This window comes from Melopsittacus undulatus, chromosome 3, assembly GCF_012275295.1.
Source record: "Melopsittacus undulatus isolate bMelUnd1 chromosome 3, bMelUnd1.mat.Z, whole genome shotgun sequence".
Taxonomy (NCBI): Eukaryota; Metazoa; Chordata; class Aves; order Psittaciformes; family Psittaculidae; genus Melopsittacus; species Melopsittacus undulatus.
In genome coordinates, this window is record NC_047529.1 from 43,155,890 (window position 1) to 43,179,213 (window position 23,324).

The 23,324-nt window shown below is 37.9% G+C and overlaps 1 protein-coding gene across 1 annotated transcript in view; it reads left to right on the top strand.

Annotated features, from left to right (window-relative positions):
• The window catches only part of COL19A1 (collagen type XIX alpha 1 chain), a 181,928-nt gene extending 159,079 nt beyond the window's left edge, over positions 1 to 22,849 (top strand). The window contains exons 42-51 of the mRNA XM_034060919.1: positions 2,752 to 2,796; positions 4,914 to 4,958; positions 5,066 to 5,128; positions 6,739 to 6,774; positions 6,921 to 6,965; positions 12,406 to 12,576; positions 13,448 to 13,514; positions 15,324 to 15,479; positions 22,440 to 22,517; positions 22,713 to 22,849. Coding sequence (XP_033916810.1) covers positions 2,752 to 2,796; positions 4,914 to 4,958; positions 5,066 to 5,128; positions 6,739 to 6,774; positions 6,921 to 6,965; positions 12,406 to 12,576; positions 13,448 to 13,514; positions 15,324 to 15,479; positions 22,440 to 22,517; positions 22,713 to 22,849 — 843 coding nt within the window. The remainder of the gene's footprint in view (positions 1 to 2,751; positions 2,797 to 4,913; positions 4,959 to 5,065; positions 5,129 to 6,738; positions 6,775 to 6,920; positions 6,966 to 12,405; positions 12,577 to 13,447; positions 13,515 to 15,323; positions 15,480 to 22,439; positions 22,518 to 22,712) is intronic.
• Positions 22,850 to 23,324: the final 475 nt, after the last annotated feature.

Consider the following 23,324-nt stretch of genomic DNA (forward strand, 5'->3'; position numbering starts at 1 on the left):
TAAATATGGCAAAGTACAAAAAAATCAGTGGAGAAATGAAAAAAAAATGTATATATGTTTTCTGTCTGTGAAAACAGTTTGACTTTGCCCATGTATTATAAATTTAAGAAAAAAAAGAGTTTTTAAAATTGAATATTTATTCAGCTTTTTTAATTACATGTGATTCGATGATTCATATAAAAATAGCTTCTTGAAACTTATTTTTCACCAAAAAGCAATATAAATTAAAATTTTCTCTCTCAAAATCACTGCATATTACTCCTACTTGTGTAGACTGGGGATTGAAAAGATCTAAGGTTGGTGTCTATACTAGATGTTACATGAGATGATTCTTGCTCTGGAAGACTACAATTTACAAGCAATTAAAGACTAGTCTGATTTCAAATGAACAATCACAGGGAAATATTACTGGTTTAACTGAGACAAAGTGGGGACAGGAATTAAATAGAGAATAACCAATGTAGAAGATTACATAAACAAGCTTAGTGAGTGTTTGGCCCTTTTCCAAAGTAAAAATATCCTTAGCTAAATTGGTCACATTTCATTGGTCACAGGGTCTGCCTGCCAGCAGTGTAGTACATGCTGGTTTTTAATTTAGAGCTATTGGGTACTTCTGTGTACCATCTTCCCCAGGCAGTGCTGACTAATTTCATGATAATTTTGTGAACTGCCCTAAAGACTTTGTGTCCTTGGGGTAAAACTTCCTTTCCCTCAGCTATGCTGACACAGTGGTTTGTACAACCATGCCGCTACTCACATTGCTGGAAGAACCAAAATAACTCTTAAAAGACAAATGTTGCAAGGGAAGTGTTAGGAATTTCTAGCTCCACTGTCATAGCCAATATATAGGGAAAACACCACAATACAAATTCTGGTTCCTGAACCACAGGGATAGAATGCAGTGCTCCAGCCAGTATACCCTGCTAAATATACTCCATGTTCAGGTGCTCCTGAGGTGCATGTTGTGTTCCTCACTGAGGGGTGAACTTGCATTAAGTGTTTTCTGTTGGCCTGCAGGGCAGGAGAGGTTGAACTGTAACCTGTAATCTGCTGGTCAAGCTTTTCCTCCCAGGCACAAGATCATTTAACTTACCATCTGTCTACTCTTTGTGTAATGGAGTTGTTTCCAATTACCAGCATTATCATTGCACTACCTGAACAAAATTATGAGAATGACAGATCAGCATTAGTTATAAAAACAGAAACCAGAAATCCCAGCATCTCCTTGGGCTCTTCTGCACAGAAGAAGACGGCTGCTGTGGACTGTAGTGATAGGACAAGGGGTAACGGGTTGAAATTTAAGCAGCAGAGGTTTAGACTGGATATAAGGAAGAAATTCTTTACTGTTATGGTGGTGAGATGCTGGAATGGGCTGCCCAGGGAGGTTGTGAATGCTCCATCCCTGGCAGTGTTGAAGACCAGGTTGGATGAAGCCTTGGGTGATATGGTTTAGTGTGGGGTGTCCCTGCCCATGGCAGGGGGGTTGGAACTAGATGATCTTAAGGTCCTTTCCAACCCTAACTCTCCTATGATTCTAAGATTCTATGATTCTATGTAGCTGTGTTGGTGGAGCTTTTGCAAAATAGCTATAGGCAACATACACTCATCTCATAAAATATTCTCCAGTTAGTATGGCTTTTCTGACTGTAGTGGTAAGACAAGGGGTAACTGGTTCAAGCTTAAACAGGGGAAGCTCAGATTGGATATAAGGAAGAAGTTCGTTACTGTGAGAGTGGTGAGGCCCTGAAATGGGTTGCCTGAGGAAGTTGTGAATGCTCCAACCCTGGCAGTGTTCAAGGCCGGGTTGGACACAGCTTTGGGTGACATGGTTTAGTGTGAGGTATCCCTGCCTATGGCAGGGGGGTTGGAACTAGATGATCTTAAGGTCCTTTCCAATCCTAACTATTTTATGATTATAGAAAATAGGAGCATGATTTTTTTTTCTTAAATTTTAAGCAACGTTTCCTTAGCAGAGTGTAGTGTTACAGGCCAAAGCATGTCAGCAGTAGGTTCTGGCAAGTCATATCATAGAATCATAAAATACCAGTTGGAAGGGACCTCAAGGATCATCTGGTCCAACCTTTAAAAAACAAAATCTCACTGGGTAGGGTTTTACCACTAGTGAGCAACGTCTGTCTGCTTTGGGGTATTGTTGTCTCAAGAGATAAATGTGAATTCGTGTCCATAATTCATCAGCTCCAGCACAAAATGCATTGTCTTAGCTTAAAGCATAGATGAATGTAGTGTACGATAAAAGGAGAAACTGCCCTGAAAAGACCATAACACAAGCAATTTGAAGATGTCAACTTGCAGTAAATGGAGGTCCGATTAGCAGGGAGGCAAAAACTTCATTGAAAGATACATCTCAAATATGGGGATATTGATATGATAGTGAATTACCCTATGTGAATTCTGGACATTGTCATGATGACCAATGATAATTATTTGGAAAACTCCAGATAAGTCAGGGAATTTCTATTCCTTTTCAAGGAAGGACTCAAGCAGAGTATAAGAGGGATAGCATGGAAATTATTACATTACACAAGACAACCTAAACAAAAGATTTCTGTTTCTTGCTCCAATCTCTAAAATGAGATGGTGGCAGAGCTAAATGTTAGCATTTAGCAGAGCCTGGCTCCTGTCCACATTTGCAATTTACTGAATAATCCTTCCTCAGGTTTTAATGGTAATCCACAAACAAAGGTCTGGTTTAAGCATTACCATTTATGTGTAGATTTATCTTTTCTTCAGGGCGACCGGGGACCAGCTGGAACGCCAGGAGTAGCAGGGACACCGGTATGTGTATTCATTAATGAAAATTCAGTTTTCCTTTTGCTTGACCTGCTAAAAAACAGGTCAAGCAAGGTGCTGAGCTGTAATCTCAATTACTGTTTGTGAAACACCAGTGCTTGGCTAATTCTTTATAGGCAGGTACGAAAAATATGTGTTTTTCCTAAAGAGATTACAATTTTAATACCACGGAGGGTTCATATTATTATTAAAATGATAGGTGGGAATGGTGTGAATACATGATAAAGCTGGAATTTGAAGCTGCATATGCTTACTCTAAGAAAGCATATGAAATACTTATTGCCTCAGTTTAGTATAGTTAAAAACATTTTCTGTGTTCCTGAGCATGCACAAATTTCTGAGTATCTTTCTGTCACAAAGAAATATTAAGAGCACTAGTTATTGCAATCCACAAGGATCTGCATATCAAGTAGAGTTAACATTTGCTTGAGGGGAATGCCTTGTCAGCTATTTACATTCAGAGAAGTTTATGAAAGTCATCCAGAAACTTTTGTAGGTGAAAGTAAATGTAACTAATGATAAACTGAAATTATAATTACTCATTTGTGTTCTTAAAGGAAAATAAGACAACTTTTCTTTAGACTGCATTCACAGTTTAATAAAAAAGTGTATCCATATTTCAGGAGGCAGTATGGAGTTATTTATATGCAAATACATTTATTATTAAATTTGGGCAGCTACCAATCCATGCAGCAGCTGGTTTTAAATTATAAATGTGCTTTGTGAGATAAATAGTCTATGCACTCCCATTTCCATTAGCCACTGATTTAGTCTATTTACTGTGAGTTCCAAGAAAGAACATTAGCCTAAACAGCTTGATTTAGTTAAGTTCTTCTAAAACAATGTAAAATGGAACATTTAAGGTTAAAAGAGGAGTATTTCTCTGAGTTTTATAGTCCATGTAAGTTTCAAAGTTTGTTGCTCTGAAATATGTATTTTGTGCTGTGAATCAATAATGCAGTAATGGGTTAGGATGATCACAATTGTTCATTCTCTGTGTATTTTCCACTAGATACGTTACAAAACTTAGTCTTGTTGCCCTCTATCCTAGCTGCATATAAAAAATTGAATGAGTTCCCTGTATCGCTGATGGAGTTCTTTTCTGTTAATTACATTTAATTCTAATAAAATCCACTGGAATAAATTATTTGCTTTAACATTTTATGCTAAGCAGTTTTAATTAACAGACATATGAACCCCAATATTTCTTAGTAGTCTAGGAAGAGTTTTTAAAATATATCCATGTATGTATGTACTGGGAGAGAATTTTCCCTCCTTGCCTTGCATTATTTCCTAGATTAAGTAATGGACCCTTTTTCCCATTTGGGAATGTAAGATTCTCATTTTAGCTTTGGGCTTTTTGCTAAGTGGGATTATCATGGAAGCTTGGATTGAAATTCTGCAAGAAGTGCCACCAATGCCTATTTCCTCAGCAACTATCCTCAGTTCTGTTGTTGCTGAAGCTGTCACTGGCACTGATGTGTTAGATCCCTCACTTGTACAAGTCAGCTGAGGGCTAGGTCTAAGGATGTTTCTGGAAAATGTAGATTCAGGGTAATAGATTCTTGTCTGGCTGAACCAGGTAGGTTATTAAAAACAAAGCATCATTTAAAATCTCTGTCTAAATGATGTGCTGAGAAGGGATTGTGAATTCTGTAAGGCTGAACATAAACTGACAATAAAAGTGGCCAAGAAAGAGCTTGAAGAAAATTTGCAAAAGTCAGTAATGAACTTTAAAAAAATCAGGACTAGGAAGTACCTGAAGAAAAATAAATCTTAATATCATATATACAGTGATAAACTTTGATCTGATGTGACTTCTCAAGAAATAAATCAAGGTGTTGCAAAAAAAAAATCCATGAAAACACTATCTCAGTATTCAGGAAGGGTAAAGAAGACCAAGTTATGTTGTACACAAAAGCCAGATTAACATGGCACAAATATTAAAATAACTGGTAAAATATTTCTGTTCCCTCTCTTAAAGCATTTAATGAGCAGTAACATGAATATTTCACTCAAATATATATCCTCTTATTTTTGACATAAGAAAAATTATGTTTTGCTTCCTAGTAATTTGAATTTTTAATGTTCTCTTGTTGCAGGGAAAGCCGGGATCTCCTGGGTCCCCGGGGATGCCAGGGGAACCTGTAAGTATAGATTTGAGTTCTGAATTCTTATGATAATACACAAATATTTCAAACACTGAATGCAAGATTTACATGCAAATTTATAGGTGTGTTTTCTTCTTTCTTAGGGTGAAAGGGGCCCTATAGGAGATATCGGCTTCCCCGGGCCAGAAGGGCCACAAGGAAAACCAGTAAGCAATTTTATATTGACTATATGTGCTGATTACAAAAGAATGCATCTTAGTTTATTAGAAGTTACAAAAGAAATGAGATTACACCCTGCTTTGTGTTAGGCTAGGTAACATCTGAAGAACACTTAGGGCTACAGTGCTCAATATGAACAATTCAGTCAAGAATTTTTGGTGGTGTGACATTTCAATGTTAATGTTACTGAGAAGTTGCCTTTAAAGGTCTTATGTGAGGGTCCTTTGGATCCTGTTAACTTAAAGGATCCTCTTGTTTTTTTCAGGAGAAATTAACCCAGACACTCAACACAGTCTATGAAGGGCAGATGAAGCATAGGGTGACAAATTAAGTTCTTAGTTTCAGTTCAGATAGAAAAGTGTGTGCTTCATTACTCTGAATAAACTTAGTAATTCTTCTGTATACAGGTGAGGCGGCACTGCAGCTGAAGCATTTACTGTTCACTTAAGATATGTCTATCTGGTCTCTTTATTTAATAAAAGTGTGGCAGCTCATTAGCCATCACTGCCTGAGCTGGTTTAAAACAACCTAGTTTATATTCTAGAAGCAGTTCGACTATGATGGTGCAAAACTCATCATCTTCTCCCAAAGCTTGGTGTTTGGGGGACAAGCAATAGCAGACCATTTCAGTTTGTCAGCATGTCTCCACATTATGCTTCTGTCTTGAAAGAAGAGACAGCTTCTGTAACTTCAGCAGCAAATTGGGCCTAGGTGCCTAATCTGTGCAAAATCCAAGTTTGCAGTATGAGAGGGAAGGCAGTATTCCTGATGTCTTTGCTCATGCCAGTCCTTCTTTCTCACTCGGTGGAGCAGTGAATTTGCTGCATATGCAGATGTGTGTATATCCTAGTAAATTAAACAGTAACAGAGCATATATCTTGCAATTTTCTGTCATTTTGTTGTTGTTAACATACTCTCTGACATTATTTTGGTCCATGCCAACAGGACTCTCAGATAATGCCTATTTAGGGGACAAGGTGGGCCTGTGACTGTTTCCAGAAGGAAATGAGAATACTCTCTTTTTTGAGAAGGAAGGTCCTTTCCAACCCTAACTATTCTATACTATGATTCTATATTTAGCCCAGGAGACTGAAGCTCTAGTGTGCCACAGCTCCTAAGGACCAAAGAATGGATCTGGTCACTTACTGTTAAGGCATAATTTGTGAGAGAAGAGTAATAGGGCACAAAGGCTAATATCTAGAATAAGAAAAACCTCTTCTATGGTTGCATAATGACTAGCTGGGACTGGAAAAGTGTGTGTACAGGTCCATATTCCACATTTGCAGAATTTCCATATATCTTGTTATTTAAAGTTGTGTGCTCATTAAAGCTGGTACACATCTTGATAATGAAGACTTTTAATCTTTTTATCTGCTCTCAGCTCCAATTCAATGTGCTTGCACTTCAGTATCGCGCTGAGCTCCCTTATTTCACATCTCAAGACTATTTCTGTATTGCAACTACACAAACTGCTGCCTCTGTAGCTTCAAAATATGTACTAGTACCATTACTAAACACAACTTTACCCTTCATATTTTTAAAATTCATATACATAGGCATACTGATTAAAAATTATTTGTTTGTTTGTTTTTAATAGGGAATCAATGGAAAAGATGGATTGCCAGGTCCTCCGGTAGGACAAAGTTCTTTTGCATAGTACTGTATGTATTCTTGATGGATACCATAGCTGTTAATCACAGAAGTTGCTTTCAGTTCTGCTAACAGATGAACATACTGAAAAACCTTTAACCGATACTTTTATCAAAAACAATTTTCCAGGGTGCTGTAGGGAGACCAGGAGACAGAGGACCCAAAGGAGAACGTGTAAGTCCCTTATTTCAACAATTTTTTGTCTTTTTCTGAGCATCTGAGCACCTCATCAGGCAAAACCAAGAAATTAATTCTTTGTGAACTTCAAGCAGTCTTTTAGACCAAGTTGTTTAGTCTAGACATGACTTTGAGGAATTAGAGTTGAGCTGGCTTCTGCATTTAGAGGAAAAACGTATTTCATAGACTTTCTAAAACAGTTAGCCTGGACAGGATAAATTGATCAATAGGCTGAAAAGTGGAAAATAGCTAATACTGTTGTGATGCCATCAGACTTTGCAAGAGCTATAAAGCTTGCCCCGTCATCATCCCTGGGATCTTTGTATGTCACAAACACAAATCATGTTTTATATAAAACAACCTTGTTATACTTGGGCAGCAGAAATACCAGTGCAATACCTTACTGCTTCCTAAAATGCTTAGACTGTTCTGTTCATGGTAAGAAGGTCATGGTGGACAGCAATCATTATAGGAGATGAGATGATCTTTATTTTACTACAGCAAAGAAAATCCCAGTGTGTACACTGCTCCTGTTTCAACATTACTGAAGTCCTCATATCCTAATCCAGTTGATACTGCATATATTTGATGAATCAGAAAAGCACTTCCCTGTGTAATCTGGAAAAGGCAATGCTACTTTATGACACTGAGGACATAAGAGGTTTTAACCATTATTATAAAAACTGTCTCATATGACAAATGACCCTTTTCAATGTTCTGTTTCTGCCCTGAAGGACACCAATTAAATGTAAGAGCCTTCTTTTGTACCACCTACTGTGTACACTGCTCAACCTTGACCTTCTCAGTGTCAATCTATCTGAATGCCCTGCAAATAGAGCAGTACACATACAACCAGAAGAGGAGGCTGAACTTCTGAGTGCATGACCTTAAAACATACTAACAGAGAGGAGGATGTTGAAGAAGTCTGTGAGAGACAGAGACACAGCTTTAGCTTGCTTCATCAGAGTGAAACTTGAGAAACTTATGGGTAAGAGAAGAGGATGTATTTATTGCAGTGTCATTGGTGAGAGAGTACATACATACACACATGTACCTGCAGCTATAGATGTAAATGTGGATATACACTTCTTCTCAGAGAGGTCACAAATAACTGAATCTGCTCTCACTTGTGGGATCACTGGCAAAACATGTCATGAGCTAGCTCTCTCTGCAGAGAAATATATATATACATATATGCACATATGTATACATAAAATAAAGGTATAGATACATGATTGAAAAATTAATCAATTTCTGTAAGTATTTTTGTCTCATGTGGTAATCAGAATCTCTCACAGTCTTTTATAACACAAAAGCTATGTAACTGCCTAATGCAGTGCCTCAGTACAGTTTTCAGACAGCTGCCAGTTGTTCCTTACAATTCTTCAGGAAAAAAATAGGTTTGAGAGAAACAAGGGGAGATCTGCCAAAGAAATAACAGTGAAATACACAGCAGAAGTTTGTGTATCAGATAAGAGAACTGTGGAGGAGTTGATTTTTCTTTTTATTTTCTCCCTCTGGATCAGGTATTACAGACCTGCATCTGTGAGAGAGATTGCAATGATTACAGAAAATAAGAGAAAGTCAGTATTCTCTTGCAGCCATTATTATTTCTGCTGTATAGCATACTCCTTCAGTTTGAGATCACCTGTTGCAATTACAGAAAAGAGAAGCATCAAAATTAGAATGATAGAATAAAGCTCATGAGATTTTCATGCCTAATATAAGTATATTCTTCTAGAATCATTTGAAGAAAGAAGCCATTGCCTCGGCTGAAGTAATCTTACGCATCCTTTGAGTGACTAAACGCTGCTGTTATTACTACTTTATAAACTGAATGACAAACCAGTTGAAAACACATAGTTTATACAAAGCAGAAATATGTCTTTCAAATCACATCAGCAACAGATCAAAGTACTTGTGGCTGGCTCCTTTACTGTTATTATCTGCATACCTTGATCAGCTAGGGCATGTAGAAACCCAGGGGAAACAATAGTTTATTCTGCACAGAATTTAGTACATGGTTAAATGCAAGAGAGGGGAAAGCACTAAGAAGGACGAGGACTGAATAAATTAGCACTGTAGGCAGAGCTTGCAAAACACAAATGTGCTACCCTGTTTTTTGTACAATTCATAGTGAAGGAGAGTTTAAAGCAGAACCAGAGGAAGACATGACCTAGCTTAATGAATTTTTACTAGGAGCTTCTTCAGACACAAAGAAAACACTGGAGGCAGTTAAAAAAGCACTTGTTTGAAAAGTGTCTGTGTATTTGATCTGCCTCCTACACACTGGGAGACTGTAAAATGGGAATCATTTAGAAGAAAACTAGTTCTAGGATCAGCTTCACATTGCCATAGCACTGTGGACTTACAGAAACCTACATCTTTATTTCTAGTAGAACTGCTATCCATGCCTACTCTGCAGGGTTGTAAATGTGGGAAATTTTATATATATAGTTATGCCTTAATATGCTTTTAATGAAGGCTTCTTGTAAGTATAGTAATCTGCAGGCATATTTATTTATACATGTGAATGCATGCATGTGTGTGTGGTCTAAACTAAATATTACATTAAATGCTGTACCTCTTTCCAATTTTACAGAGACATAGGGTGAAACAGAAGTTTTTCTTCAATTTTATAATGTTTCAGGTTGCTGTGTGTGAAGTAGGAGATAGAGACTGATTGCAAAAACTTTGTTTAAGGCCAGGAAAGAGCCTCTTCTCTGCAGACTACAAAAGTTCTGCTTAGTCAATCTTTCCTGTGCCCTGAATTTGTCAAGGTGTAGCAATATATGTGCTGATACCATAGCCGTATGCAGGACAGAACACTTTTTCCTATAAATCTCAAAGTTTATAGAAACCTGAAAAGATATGCCTCTTCCATTAGAACATTCCAGTACCCCAAATGCACATACATTACCTTTCCTGCTCCCACCAACTGGTGAAAATTTGGAAGTTCTTTGACAAGGGTTTCAGTTGTCTTAGGTATCACATTATATCTTGTCTGTCTTTTACCAAATAGCTAAATTAGCTGTGTGTTTGTTGGAAATAATTCATATGCTGTATATTTAGAGTTTTGCCTGAGGTAATAATGGCCAGAAAATAAAACTGGAAATCAGGTGTCAGCAGTACTGGCAGGGTAGGTCTTTTAAGAGACACACAATAAATGTAATCACATTGAGATTGTTTCTGTGTCACACTGACATCCTTGAATAGGATCATGTTAGCAGTTTGATAGGTTGTATTGGGTTTACATGGCAAGGTTTTGGAAATAAGGAGGCTACAGGGGTGGTTTCTGCAAGAAGCAGTCATTTGCCCCCAGTATGTCAGAGAGACCCAATTCCAGATGGCTCCAAGACAGACCCATTGCTGGCCAAAGCTGAGGCCAGAAGTGACGCTGGTACTGCTTGTGTGATAGAAAGAGTAAAAAGTGCTGCACAACTGGGAGAGAGCAGTGAGAAAACATGAGAGAAACAACTCTGTAGACACCAAGGTCAGTGAAGAAGGAGGAGATGGGTATTCCAGGTGCTGGAGCAGATTCCCTACAGACAGGAGAAGATCCTGATGAAGAAAGGTTGTCCCTCTGCAGTCCATATCGGTCCATGGCAAAGCAGATATCCATCCTGCAGCTCGTAGAGAAACCTGTGCTAGAGTAGGTGGATGTACCCTGAAGGAGGCTGCAGCCAAGGGAGAACCCACACCGAAGCAAGTTCCTTGCAGGACCTGCAGCCCATGAAGTGGAGCCCACACAGGAGCAGGTTTTCAGGCAAAAACTGCGTCCTGTGGGGGATCCACACTGGGGTAGTCTGTTCCTGAAGAACTGCCCCCAATTGGAAGGACTCATGCTGGAGTGGTTCATGAAGGACTGTCTCCCATGGGAAAGACCCCACACTGGAATAAGAGAAAAATGCAAGAAGGAACAGCCAAGTGTTAAGGACTGACTACAACCCACATTCCTCATCCCACTGCATCACTGAGGGAGAGGAGGTAGAAGAGTGAAGAGTGAAGCTGAGCTTGGGAAGAAGGGGGGTGGGTTGAGAAGGTCTCACTATCCTGTTCTGTTATTAATTCTCAATAAATTAAACTAATCTTCCCCAAGTTCAGTTTTTGTTACCCTGTCAGTAACTGGGGAGTGATCTCCCTGTCCTGATCTTGATTTACAAGCTCTTAATCTCATTTTCTCCCTGTGTTGTTGAGGAGGGGGAGTGAGAGAGCAGCTGGGTGGGTATGTGGCAGGCAGCCAACGTCAGCCCACCATGGAGGCTAAAAGTGTAAGTGTGAGATGATGAGGTCTCAGATTTTGACACTTGTGGATTTTTTTTTTTTCTTGCAGTAGACTTTCAGAGTTCAGAGCCTCTGCACTCTTACTGAGGGCAATTCAAATTCCAATTGGGAATGTGTTATGGTTTCAGTTAATGCAGTAAAACCTCACAAGTTATAATGGATTTTGTAGTGAAGCTTAGTTATAGTCAATAATAAACTCCAACTCACTGTATATCATACAGTTTGGAGGACAGATAGGTAATAAAAATGTTATACAGCCTCCTGCTTGCATCCTTACCTTTCTTTCTTTTTCAATCTTTACATGTCATGTAGATATGACTTAAGAAGCTGTAGATTAAGAATGCAATTAATTCCATTCATTCACCCTTCATAAATGTAGATTCTGGATTTAGCTGTTAATGATGGAATCAGTTCTTGATGCTGTTTGCTGCTTGTGGTGGAGCTTAACTTTAGTTTAAGTGAAGCTTCAAGGGCAGTCAGTGACCCTTAAGAACTGCCAGCTGTTCATTAATGATCTGAATGTGTGACTTGTGGCACTCAGCACCACAGCTGTACTTCAGTGACCTAATAGCTAATACATTAAGTGCCTATAAAAGGTTTAATTTCTCACAAATAAAACAAATGCCATCTCACCCATGATGGAAGTTGTTGGTGGCCAGAACACTGACATGTAATCCATTCTGTTTGCAAGGAATTCACTCATAGATAGATTTGTGTATTTGTTGTTTCCTCGATTAACTGAAATTTTGTCTACATGCAGAAATAAAATGTTAGGCTTATAGAGAAAGTTACAGAAGAATCTTGATGCCTTGTGCCTGGGGAAATTTGAGCACCTAAATTCTACCTATACCATATTTGATGTTTCTAAATCCTTGTGGAAGGGCTACAAACTGTCTGCACCGAAGTTCTGTTCTTGAAACGTAGGTTACAGAGTCAAGCTATTTTTTTTTGTCATTGACTTCAACACTGAAAGTGTAACAAAACAAAACATTACTTGCTGTGTTTTCAGAAACAAGGGTTATCGTGTAAAATAAGCTTCCTTGCATTACTCATAAAAACTATTTCTAAACAGGGAAGAATTTTCTCTTGGGTGGCTTTTCTCAGTTTTTTCTACTCTATGCAATGATTTTTTTCCTGCTTTTATTTTACACAGGGAGATCAGGGTATTCCAGGAGACAGAGGTCCACAAGGTGAACGAGGGAAACCTGGCCCATCAGGAGAAAAGGGGGATGTGGGTCCTGTTGGGCCCCCAGGAGACAGAGGCTATCCTGGATCACCAGGCCATCAAGGTCCCCCGGGTTCTCCAGGACCCCCAGGGTTTCCAGTAAGTAAATAGAAGTTTTCTTTGGCTGTCAGTGAATTCAGATGATGTGAAGGTAGCATGTGCTGAGCAGTGAAAATTCAAACAAGAAATACAACAGTATTAGAAAAACTAAGATATATCTTTAAACTTTAATTATTTATTTCTTTAACTCCTGAAAAATCAGTAGAGTTACTTAATACCATTAATTTTCAAGTTTTTCATAAGTTTAAGAGCTCAGTTTTAAGTCTTTGGAGTTGAGAGGGAAAATGAGGCAAACAAAAATGATTTTTAATAAAACAAAAATCAACATTTAAAAAGTCAGCAAAATGCTGCATGTCAGTTGTAGATATCTTGGTTTGTCCTCATGTGTGCACAGACACATATCCATGTTATGAGTTCTTTTTACCCTCAGTCAGATAGGATAAAGCTCTAAAAAACTTTTCCAAGGAAATTATTGGTCCTGTGATGCAGTTCTAGTTAGTCAGCTGTGCCTCAAAGCAGCTAGTCCTAAGAGGGAGTAAGAAGCTGGCAAATGCTATGGCAAAGGCAATTATAGCATAGTAGTGTCACTGGACATCCTTGCTGTCTAATGAAAATTAATTTTAATGAAAATTAATTTTGCTACACATAACATGCTGATAATCTTGACAGTCTGGAAGTGCCTCTTCCACTACATAGTATTAGTAGTCTTTATAGAATTATAATGTATTCGCAATACAGTGACTTTAGCAGTCAAGTAAATAACACAAACACATTCAAATATTTAACTTTTGGTAAAAGCTTTACATTTTAAATTATATTTTCTGCCTTTTTTTTTATTACTCTTGTATCATGATAAAGTGCCCTCTGAGTATTTCTTCTGATACATATCACCTTTTCTGTTCCTCATCAGGCTGATACAGTTTCACTCGAAGAAATAAAAAGATACATCAAACAAGAAGTTCTTAAGGTTTTTGAAGGTAAGAAAATGAAGTATTATACAACTAAACATAAATCTTAAATTGTCTTCCAAATATTTTACATCCCTACAGCCTTTACATGCATTTCTTTACATTTCATGTAACTTAAGTTGCATCTGGCAGCTGCTTTGTTGCTGTAGCGGTGTTTAATTGTTTAAGTCTACTCAATATAATTCTGTTCAAACAGTTATAAATTACAGTACCTTTAACAAAGTGTTTAATTGTGTAGAAGATTAGCATTAACAGACAGTTTGTTCCAAATCATAATAGCAAACATAAGTATGTATCATTTTAGATACATGTATGTATCATATACTATTGCGGATATATAGGTATCTACAATGTATCAAGATACTAAAGATTTATTACAGAGGAGACAATAGAAAGATCTAATTATTTTGGCTACTTAGTGGATGACTCTCCAAATGACAGAAAGGCTTGACAGCTTTCAGTCATGCAGGTCTAAACTGCTGTGCATTTTCAGCAAATGTGCTCCAAAGCTCCCTTGCGGACCACTATCTTCTGGCACAAGTTTAGGCAAGTAGCAGATTCACTCATGGCCTTTGTACTACATAATCTTTCTGAGGTGTGTCTTTGAAAAGGAGGTACGTTTCTTCCCCGGTGTTTTCTCAATCAGGGTTGAAAAGACTCAGGTAGGTTTCTGAAACGAGCTTCTGCTCCAACATCTCTTAACAGTAGTTTCTCTTCCATTGTAAAATGCATTTCTTATGTCTGCAATATGCTTAGATATTTAGTCATTATTATTTGTGAATACCAAACCTCTCATCTTTCAGAGATAAAAGAAATCACATAAAGCTTGAGACTTTTTAAACTGTTCAGGCAGTTTTTCACTTTAGAACAAGGCTATCGTTTTGTGTATTTTCACCCTTCCCCAGACTGCTACCCCTTAGAGTTCAACCTACTATGTATTCCAAAGCATTTTGTTGGCTTGAAGTTACCTTTTCTTCCCATTCAGATGGAATGGTAACAAGTAGTTAGTCTATTCATAAAAATAAAATATTAATCAGTGTCCTGCCTACAGAGAATGCTGGCTTTTGTCTTTATGGCTATTCCATTTTCTACACTTCATTAGTGATCCCACAGATCTTCTGGCTTTGTTTCACTTTGCCTATTTTCTGCCAACTTTTATTTTTTGTTTGATGCCCACTCCTGAAACTCCACCACGTTAAATACCTGCTACATTGTGAAATACTTAGTTAAGTTTTTTAATCCAGTATAAATGAGACAGATTCAAGGTGTCTATTTTGTCTACCTCTAAGGAACACTGAAATGTTAAAAAGTGCACTTTATTCCACCAGTTTAAACAGTTCATGCTGAAATCTCTGCAAGTAGTAATGTTTGTTGAGCACTTACATGGACTTTTTTGCAACTTTTTTCAAGGATTCAGCATATTCCAAGAACTTGGAATTTGCAGTATTTAAACTGTAATTTGCAATTTACAAACATACAAGGTAGCCATTCATAGGGGTGTTAAATACTAATAATTCTGTTTTCATGTATTTTAAGTACTTCCATGAGTCAGAAGTTATTTGAAATATTGGAATACATTAGTAAAAGAGAGTGGTAATAAATGCTTTAGTACAAATTCATTCAGATTATTTCAAAGGGTGTAAAGACTCAAACATGAGTCTAGTGGTGGAACTGAAGACCTCTACTTATAGGAACACTTAATATCTTGACCTTTAGAAAGATTAAACACTTTACTTGGAGCTTTGGGGTTCATTTATTTTCCCATACTTTGCAAGCAGATTTCATAACCACATTTTTTTGTGTCCTTTGTTAACAAAGAAAGGATGGCTCAGTTTGTATCCCAGCTGAAGCTGCCTGCTGCAATGCTTGCCTCCCAAGCACATGGAAAACCAGGGCCCCCAGGAAAAGATGGGTTACCAGGGCCACCAGGAAAGGATGGTTTGCCAGGGCCACCGGGAGAACGTGGAATTCAAGGTAGGAATTAAAAAAACAAATGTTTCTATGAAGTGTATATTGAAATCTTTATACACTTGCTGATGTTTTTTAAATAAGGCAGGATTACCCATCTAGCTTCCTAATGATTAACTTTTAAAACTGTACTTATGTTTTTCCAGACTAGATCTAAATATTAACCCATAGTAAATGTGTGGATTTTACTGATTAAAAACTCCTAATCAGTGCATTTTATTCTAATAAGTGATGCACTTAATTACTGACAGATATCTAAAGCTGAACAGGTATCTAGACTACTGTATCAGTTTTGGGGTGTTTTTTTTCTCCAAAAAACTTTAACAAGGAATAAAAACTGCCAGCACTCTAACATCACTATTTAGATTTTTTTCTATATTGAGAAATCATCTTATTTAAGAAACAAAATTTGATCTCCAAGTCAGAGTGCTCTCAGCAATGATGCTGAGACAACAGAGGGGAGGAAGAACTGAAGGCAAATATTCTTTAAGAAACAGTGAAAAAATAAATATTACCACATTAATTCTTCTTACAGTGAAGTAACCTATTCTCATAAACCAGTTTCAGAATAATGAGCTTTTTTCTATACCCCAGATGGTAACTTGTACATTGCATTTGGACAGTGTAGGACTCTTGTTTCACTGAGCTGTCTTTTACTGCAAAATTCACTTCAAGGAATCCAGGCTTATTGTACTTGTGACCTACTATAGAGTCAGCCTCTCAGAGATTAAAAGGAAGAGGAGAGCAGACTAAGAGGAAAAAAGGATTTATCGATTAATAATATTTTGTGGGTGGGTAATATTTAATTTGCCGTTTATCTGTAGGTAGTTCTTTATTATCTTTTGTTAGTTTGGTCTGCTCTGGAGTCAGAGCAAGGCAGACTGGAATGAAGAACATGAGAGTAAAGCTGAAGATGTGTGGATCCTAAAGCTATAAGAAGAATAAAGAATTACTAACACTGATAAGCGCAAACCCCTGAGAGAAGCTTGAAAAATGTGATGAGCTCAGAATAAGAAGAACAAGAATAAAGGATCAAGGAAAACAATAAAAGGCTTAGAATCTTGCAACACTGACTTCTTCATTACATAAATATTCAGATTACTGTAAATGGTCGACTTCAATGTCAGTGCCAGATTGTTCAATGATGATGTATGTGGTGGATAGTCCAAGATGCTTCTGGAAAGCGGAACATTGTACTAGGCTTCATTTCCAGTTAGTGAGCATCAAGAGTAAAGGTGATAGCTATGCTTGAAAAAAAAATAAAGCTGCTTTTTCATGCCTTATGCTTAAGTAAAAGTAGTGCCCATGTATGCAGGATTTCCATTTATTTTACTGATATGCTCAATACTCTTTTTTGATTAGAAAAAGTAACCTAAGTGAGAAGCATTTACTTCTCTGATACATCAAAAGATATCTGAAATTATACTTCCAAGGAAAGAAAACCAAAAAATTTGTCTTGCTTCCTTTTTACACTCAAAGTAAGAGATAGTCCTGTGAGAGAAGCACACTTACAAACGTCCTTCATGCCTTTTGCAGTTGTGTCTGTGAGTGTTACTGCTTTGTGCCAACAGTAAAAGAAATTCAAGTCTCTGAGCAGGTCAGAAAGTATCCTTCTATATTCCAGCTTATATTCAGCCATATACAAAGACGTAGCAGACAAGACACCTTGGAGAAGAATGTTACGTGCATGTGTGGCTGAGATCATCAAGGTAGCATGCTGTGTGCACATATGTCCAAATCATAATACAGATTTAGCATTGGCTGACAGATATTCCTTATTATTTCTCACTTCGGTGTAGCCCAGATTGCTGACTCCAGAGTTTTGGTGATTGCAGCAATACACTTCTGGACTGGCAGAGTAAACAATCAGTTGTCCCATATAGCCAGTGAAAAGAAGTAGATTAATTTTGGAGAGCAATTAACAGAACCTCAGTGAATGCCTCCAGTGCCTGTTTGTGATGCTGCACGCTGAGCAGATAGACTGCTAGAGTCAGCCAGTGGGAAAGGCAGGTGTCACTGTGCACCTGAAGAGGTGCTTAACTTCATTTTCAGCTTTGCAGGAGTTCCTCCATACACCTTCAGTTTGGTGCCAGTTCCCCCAGTAACTGATCTGGTATCACCAGGCTGGATTCCACAAAAACCTCCTTCTGCACAGCAAAACAATAGGTAGGGGTCAAGCCCAGAGGCAGAAAACATAAGTACTAATTTTTGGAAGTGCAGCTGTTGCGTTCGGAAATTCTATTTAAGGAATTGCTAGGCTCTTAGGCATAAAGTCATTAATTGCTAATAAAGCTCAGGACTGTTACCTGCTGGCCTTCAGCAAGGTGTGTTTTCAGGTACTTCCCAGTGGTTCAAGTGTAAATAATTTTTATTTCATAGGATGGTCTCAATAAAAGTATAGCATGCAATCAAGCAACAAAGAATTACAACTTGAATTATGAAACATACAGTTGATATTTAAACATGCTTTATAATAGTGATTGGAAGATTTTTATATATATATTTCTTCATTTTTAATAAAATAGCCTATGACACATACATCAGAAAGCTAATACTGTGAGGCAGTGTCACCAGTGAAATGTACACCATCTGTTTAAGTGGGAGCAGAGGAACTTATTCACTCTGCATCAGTTTTAAAGGATGCTACTGTTTCATAGAGAAACAGGAAGTTTATTTCGACACTTAGACAAGCTATAGCAATGTCATCCATTTGCAAGTATTCAGTCAGCTTGTCACGTGTTAGAGGATCTAGATCTATTAACTCCATTGACTTGAATTTTTAAAACTATACTAGTAAGCGAATTTTGTAATCCAGAGATCTTTTATGTTAATATGACTGTTGGTTTTTTCTCAATAGAGAAAGTAAGATTTTATCTAGTTAAACTTCACTGTTTCTATCAAATAAAGGAAACTAACTGATGGTAGCCTGAAGGAATCAGCTCAGGAAAAAAAAATGTCAAGTGATGAATACTGAAAGTACTTTATTTTCATTGCTAACCTGTTGTAAAACTTTAGTCTTTTATTCTACTCTCATTAATTTTGTATGGTGGGAGCATGTGGAGTGGAGTATGATGTCAGCTTGGCTGATGTCAGGAACCCACTGTAGTAGATGTTGCTCAGACACAATTAGTCTTCTGAAATAGCTGCACTGGTTTCAAGCATCACCTCCTGTAAAATATTCTTTGCTGAGGAGGGTGAAGCTAACCTGTTTAATTTTGATTTGAAACACAGCTACCACCTCTTAGTTGGGAGAGCTATAGTACACAGAAGGAATGCAGAATATGGAGGCTGGATGAGCAGGCTTGCTTTTAGCACACTTCCTGTTCCTTTTCATTTGTTTGGTTTTATGAATGCAGATTATTTGCACAGAAAACACAGCAGATAAACTTCCGTTTCATCATACCTTGTCATTATAAGGTGTTTGCCTCATTTGTACTAAAGAACCTCAGATTTCTCTATATACTTGGTATGCTAGTTTCAGGTGCTGCATTATTGATACAGTGAATGGAAGAGGGTCTCCATGATATCAGCGGAATACCTTTTGGAGCAGTTTAGTTGAGAGAACATTTTACCTTCAAGTTCATACACATTAACGTCTGTACTGTATTCAGCTCTGAGGCCCCAACCATAAGAAGGATGTGGACCTGTTGGAGTGACTCCAGAGGAGTCCACGAAGATGATCAGAGAGCTGGAGACAGGATGAGGAAAGTTGTGATTGTTCAGCCTGGAGAAGAGAAGGCTCCAGGGAGACCTTAGAGCAGCTTCCAGTGCTTAAAGGAGGCCTTACATATAATCTGGAGAGGGACTGTTTACAAGGGCATGTCATGACAGGGCAAGGAATAGCTTTAAACTGGAAGAGAGGAGATTTAGATTAGATATTAGGAAAAAGTTCTTTACTGTGAGGGTGGTGAGACACTGGCACAGGTTGCCCAGAGAAACTGTGGCTGCCCCATCCTTGAAAGTGATGGGCTGGATGAAACTGTGAGCAACCTGGTCTAGTGGAAGGTGTCCCTTCCCATGGCAGAGGTTTTGGAACTAGATGATCTTTAAGGTCCCTTCCAACCCAAACCATTCTATGGTTTCCATGTAGAGCTGAGGATGTTGTGGTAGTGATATTTCTGACTGTGATGTTTATAGAAAGCACCAAACTGAGGTCTGTATTTTAGCTATCACCATTCATCTGTGAGCAAAATAAAGCTTTTCCATTTAAACACATACTTGCTACATATTGCTGCTGTTTACTGTACTACCCACACTGGGTACATATTTACATATCAAAAATTTTGGGTTGCAGAAATCACAACAAAGCTTCTGGAACCCAAGTGAAAGACTGCTAAAACAGTTACCTTTTGGATTAAACAGGTACCTCTTACTGGAACTGTAATTCTACCAGTAAAAATAGACAATATCTTATACATGCCTTTACATTAAAAATAATTTAAATCTGATTTACATGTACAGTAATATTTTCCATTTACTGTGTATGATTTGTCACTTAGAGCCCAGAGAGAAGATGATATTATCCTCCAGAAGTATAATCATGGCCCTATTTCTGAGCAAAAGATACCTCATTAAAAATCAAATATTTTCCCACCAGATTTACACATTATTTTGTTCAGATTGTTTACATACAAGCCTGCTTACTAGCTTACACCCTGTTAAATAAAGCATTATATCTAGTTTAAGATATCTGTGAATATTTGTATTAAACTTGTTACCAGAACTACAAACTACACCTCTGCATGTGTATTCAGATACAGACAGTAATTGTTTAGACTACCCTGGGTCATGTATTTTTGTCAGGCTGCCCTTTTCCGATTGTAGTGGGTTTTTTCCGTATTGTCTCGAATTCCAGTGATGTTTACAAAATCTTTCAGTCTTCTCTCAGCCTCTCTTCAATTATGATGTCTCAGGTACCTACAGTAATGATTATCATGGAGATTGTAAATGTGATATATCTTGAATGTGATTTCTCTCTTTTCCCCATAACTAAAGAAAAGCAAAACAAATGATTAGTGGTTGCACTACTTTTAAAAATTGCAATTAGCTGGGTTTGTAGTGACAAATGTACTGTAACTATCTAATGTAAATTAAGAAACATATATAATAAATAGTAAATGTAAGATCCTGTGGTTGTATGATTGGACTTCTCAAACATTAGCAACTACTGCTTGTGTGCTACACAAGATTTTTAGAGCAAACCAACTTAATGTAGTTATAAATACTACCATGGTCATCAAAGAGCAAAATCAGGATTTACAATTGAACACATACACCTGCATGTGTTTGTGTTCATGTATGCCTTGTACACTTCTGCTTAACACAACTCAGTGACAAGAATGCATGATTAATTGAATTTCATTTCTCTGTGAGCTTTCTGTTATGTGATGCATGCCATTCTGCATGTGTTTTCTAATGGTTTTGCTTCACTTTTATTTCCTTGTTGGGGTCCTGAGAAAAGGGTAAGATAATTGATGCTCTGTTTTGAAACCTAGAGTGATTGCAATAGAAAATAAGACTTTCTACGAAAGTGTATAATGAGCTTGTGTTTAACAGAAAGCTTGCATATTCAGTGTACCATTCCAACTGCATTGTGGCTGTTTTAACAACCCTGAATTGGTACTCATGCTCTTATAATAGTTTCCTTCTGGATTGTCCTGTAAAATACCAGTGTTGCAACAAACCACAGTACAAGACAACCTTTGCCATCCATCTGCCAGTGCCCATTAATCTTCAAAAGACATCAGGTGGATTGATACCACTATGCTGGCTGCTCAGCCGTGGGTCTTTTAATTCAAACTAAGTTACAGCTCTTCAAGAAAGGAAATTTATTGTATGGCATACATGACACTGGAAATATACTGGTCTCTGATGCAGAACAAGTTTAATTCCAAATGCCACCTGGAGTTGGCAAATTAACCTTCAACATATATCACCTTACAGGCCAACATCCGAGGTGTTGGGAGGAAAGAGAGTTTCCTTATAACCCCTTTTAAAGTAGGGGATTGTGGCAGGTGTCACCCTTGTTCCTTTAAAAATACCTTCATCCCCTGTCCTGTGTAAATGGCATGGTCTACACAGAAAAGGTACATTTCTAGATGTATTCTTGACTTGAAATCTGAAGGAAAAGGTTATAGTGATAGCCACCAGTGTTTTGTTCTGAAGTAGCCAGAGTGTTTTCAACTAATAAAATATTTTACAAACAGTTTAAAGAAAAAGAAACCGGGGTTGGATATGAGTTGCAGCATCTAAGAAGATGAAAGCTGTTTAGATAAATACAAACCTATGCCCTGTAAAGAAAATGGACTGAAATTTTCATAGTATAATTAGTAACCACCCCTTGTTAGCAATACACAGCTACTTGGATCAAAGTAGTCCTTGCATACTAGAACCCCAAGTCTGCACAAGCTCAGTCCATGTGATGGCAGCTGTGTAACACTGGTGGGGAAGTGGGTCTTCTTTTGTGTAAGGGGGAATATCTAAGCATAAAACTATCAGTGTACTTTCTAAAAAGCACAGACATAAAGATTTATGTAGAGTGGAAAGAGCAATGTCTTGCTCAGTTTGTGGGCTAGCAGAGAAGGGCTGGTCAGACTCCAGATGACCTTTGGGTTGGTGCTCTCCTCACTTTGTCAAACAGGTAACGCTGGAGCAGAATACACATTTTGTTCTTTATTAAAGGAACTTGAAGAATGTAACTTCAAATCTGTGGGAAAGATCTGGCTAGTGAACACAGTGAAGGTCCTCTGGCAGAGGGTGCAATGGTCACTGGTAGAAAAGATCGTATTTTCTGGAAGGAACTTACAAGGGTTGTCTCAGAAAAAAAAATACCAGTATCAGAGAAAAAAGTGAGCATGTGTTTTCCCAGTAAGATTTGTCTTGATAATTTCCTGGCAACATGGGATATGTCAGATCACTGTTTATAATAAGAGGATTCTCTTATTTTCATATCTTTATTCTGTGTAGGTTACAGAGGACAGAAAGGGGAAAGAGGTGAGCCTGGAATTGGACTGCTCGGTAACCCTGGACCACCTGGCCCTGCAGGTACAAGTCTCCAGATTTATTTCTGCTGTTGTTGTTTATGAACTACTGGGCTTTTCTCCTGGTTTTCACGCTTGGTTGTGGTGTGAAGTCAGACCCACCTGCCTTGTTGTGGATGAGCTAGAATGCAGCAATGAAACGCAGGGCATTGCACATGCTCTGGCGAGGACTCTGCTAATTCTGACTTTGTTTTACCAGCTACTGGCCTGCCTGGCCCACCAGGAACGCCAGGCTTACCCGGACCACAGGGGCCAGCTGGAGCCAACGGGAGATGCAATCCAGCAGATTGCTATTACCACATATCACAGACTCGGTCACGCACCGGTGGGAAATAAACACTTCTTCCCTAGACACTTGGATTCACAGTCACTTTTCACTCCTCTTAATGAGTTAATTTAATCTTTGAGATATTTGGTGCATTTTATCTTTTTTTTTTGATCGACACTCCATGGTATATGGATAATTTATGAGGCACAGAATTGGGCCTTTTTCTATGTTATTTGCAGTGTCATAATTACAAAATTATGACAGATATTTTCCAGCATGCATTCCATGTGTTTTGTTTCTCATATTTATTTTGCTTAGAGGAGAAAATAGGCCTAAATAATTTTTGTAAGCTTCTTTCTTCAAAGAAAAGGTATTTTATTGTAACTTGAGACAGTCTATATGCCTCAGTATGTAAGCTGGCTTTGTTTTTCTTGCTGGTGGTGAAGTGCAAAAATGCATTTCTGAAGTTTCAATGCATACACATTCATGGCAAATGCAGGACCTGAGCTGAAGCACTTTGAACTCTGTACAGGCTAAATGTCC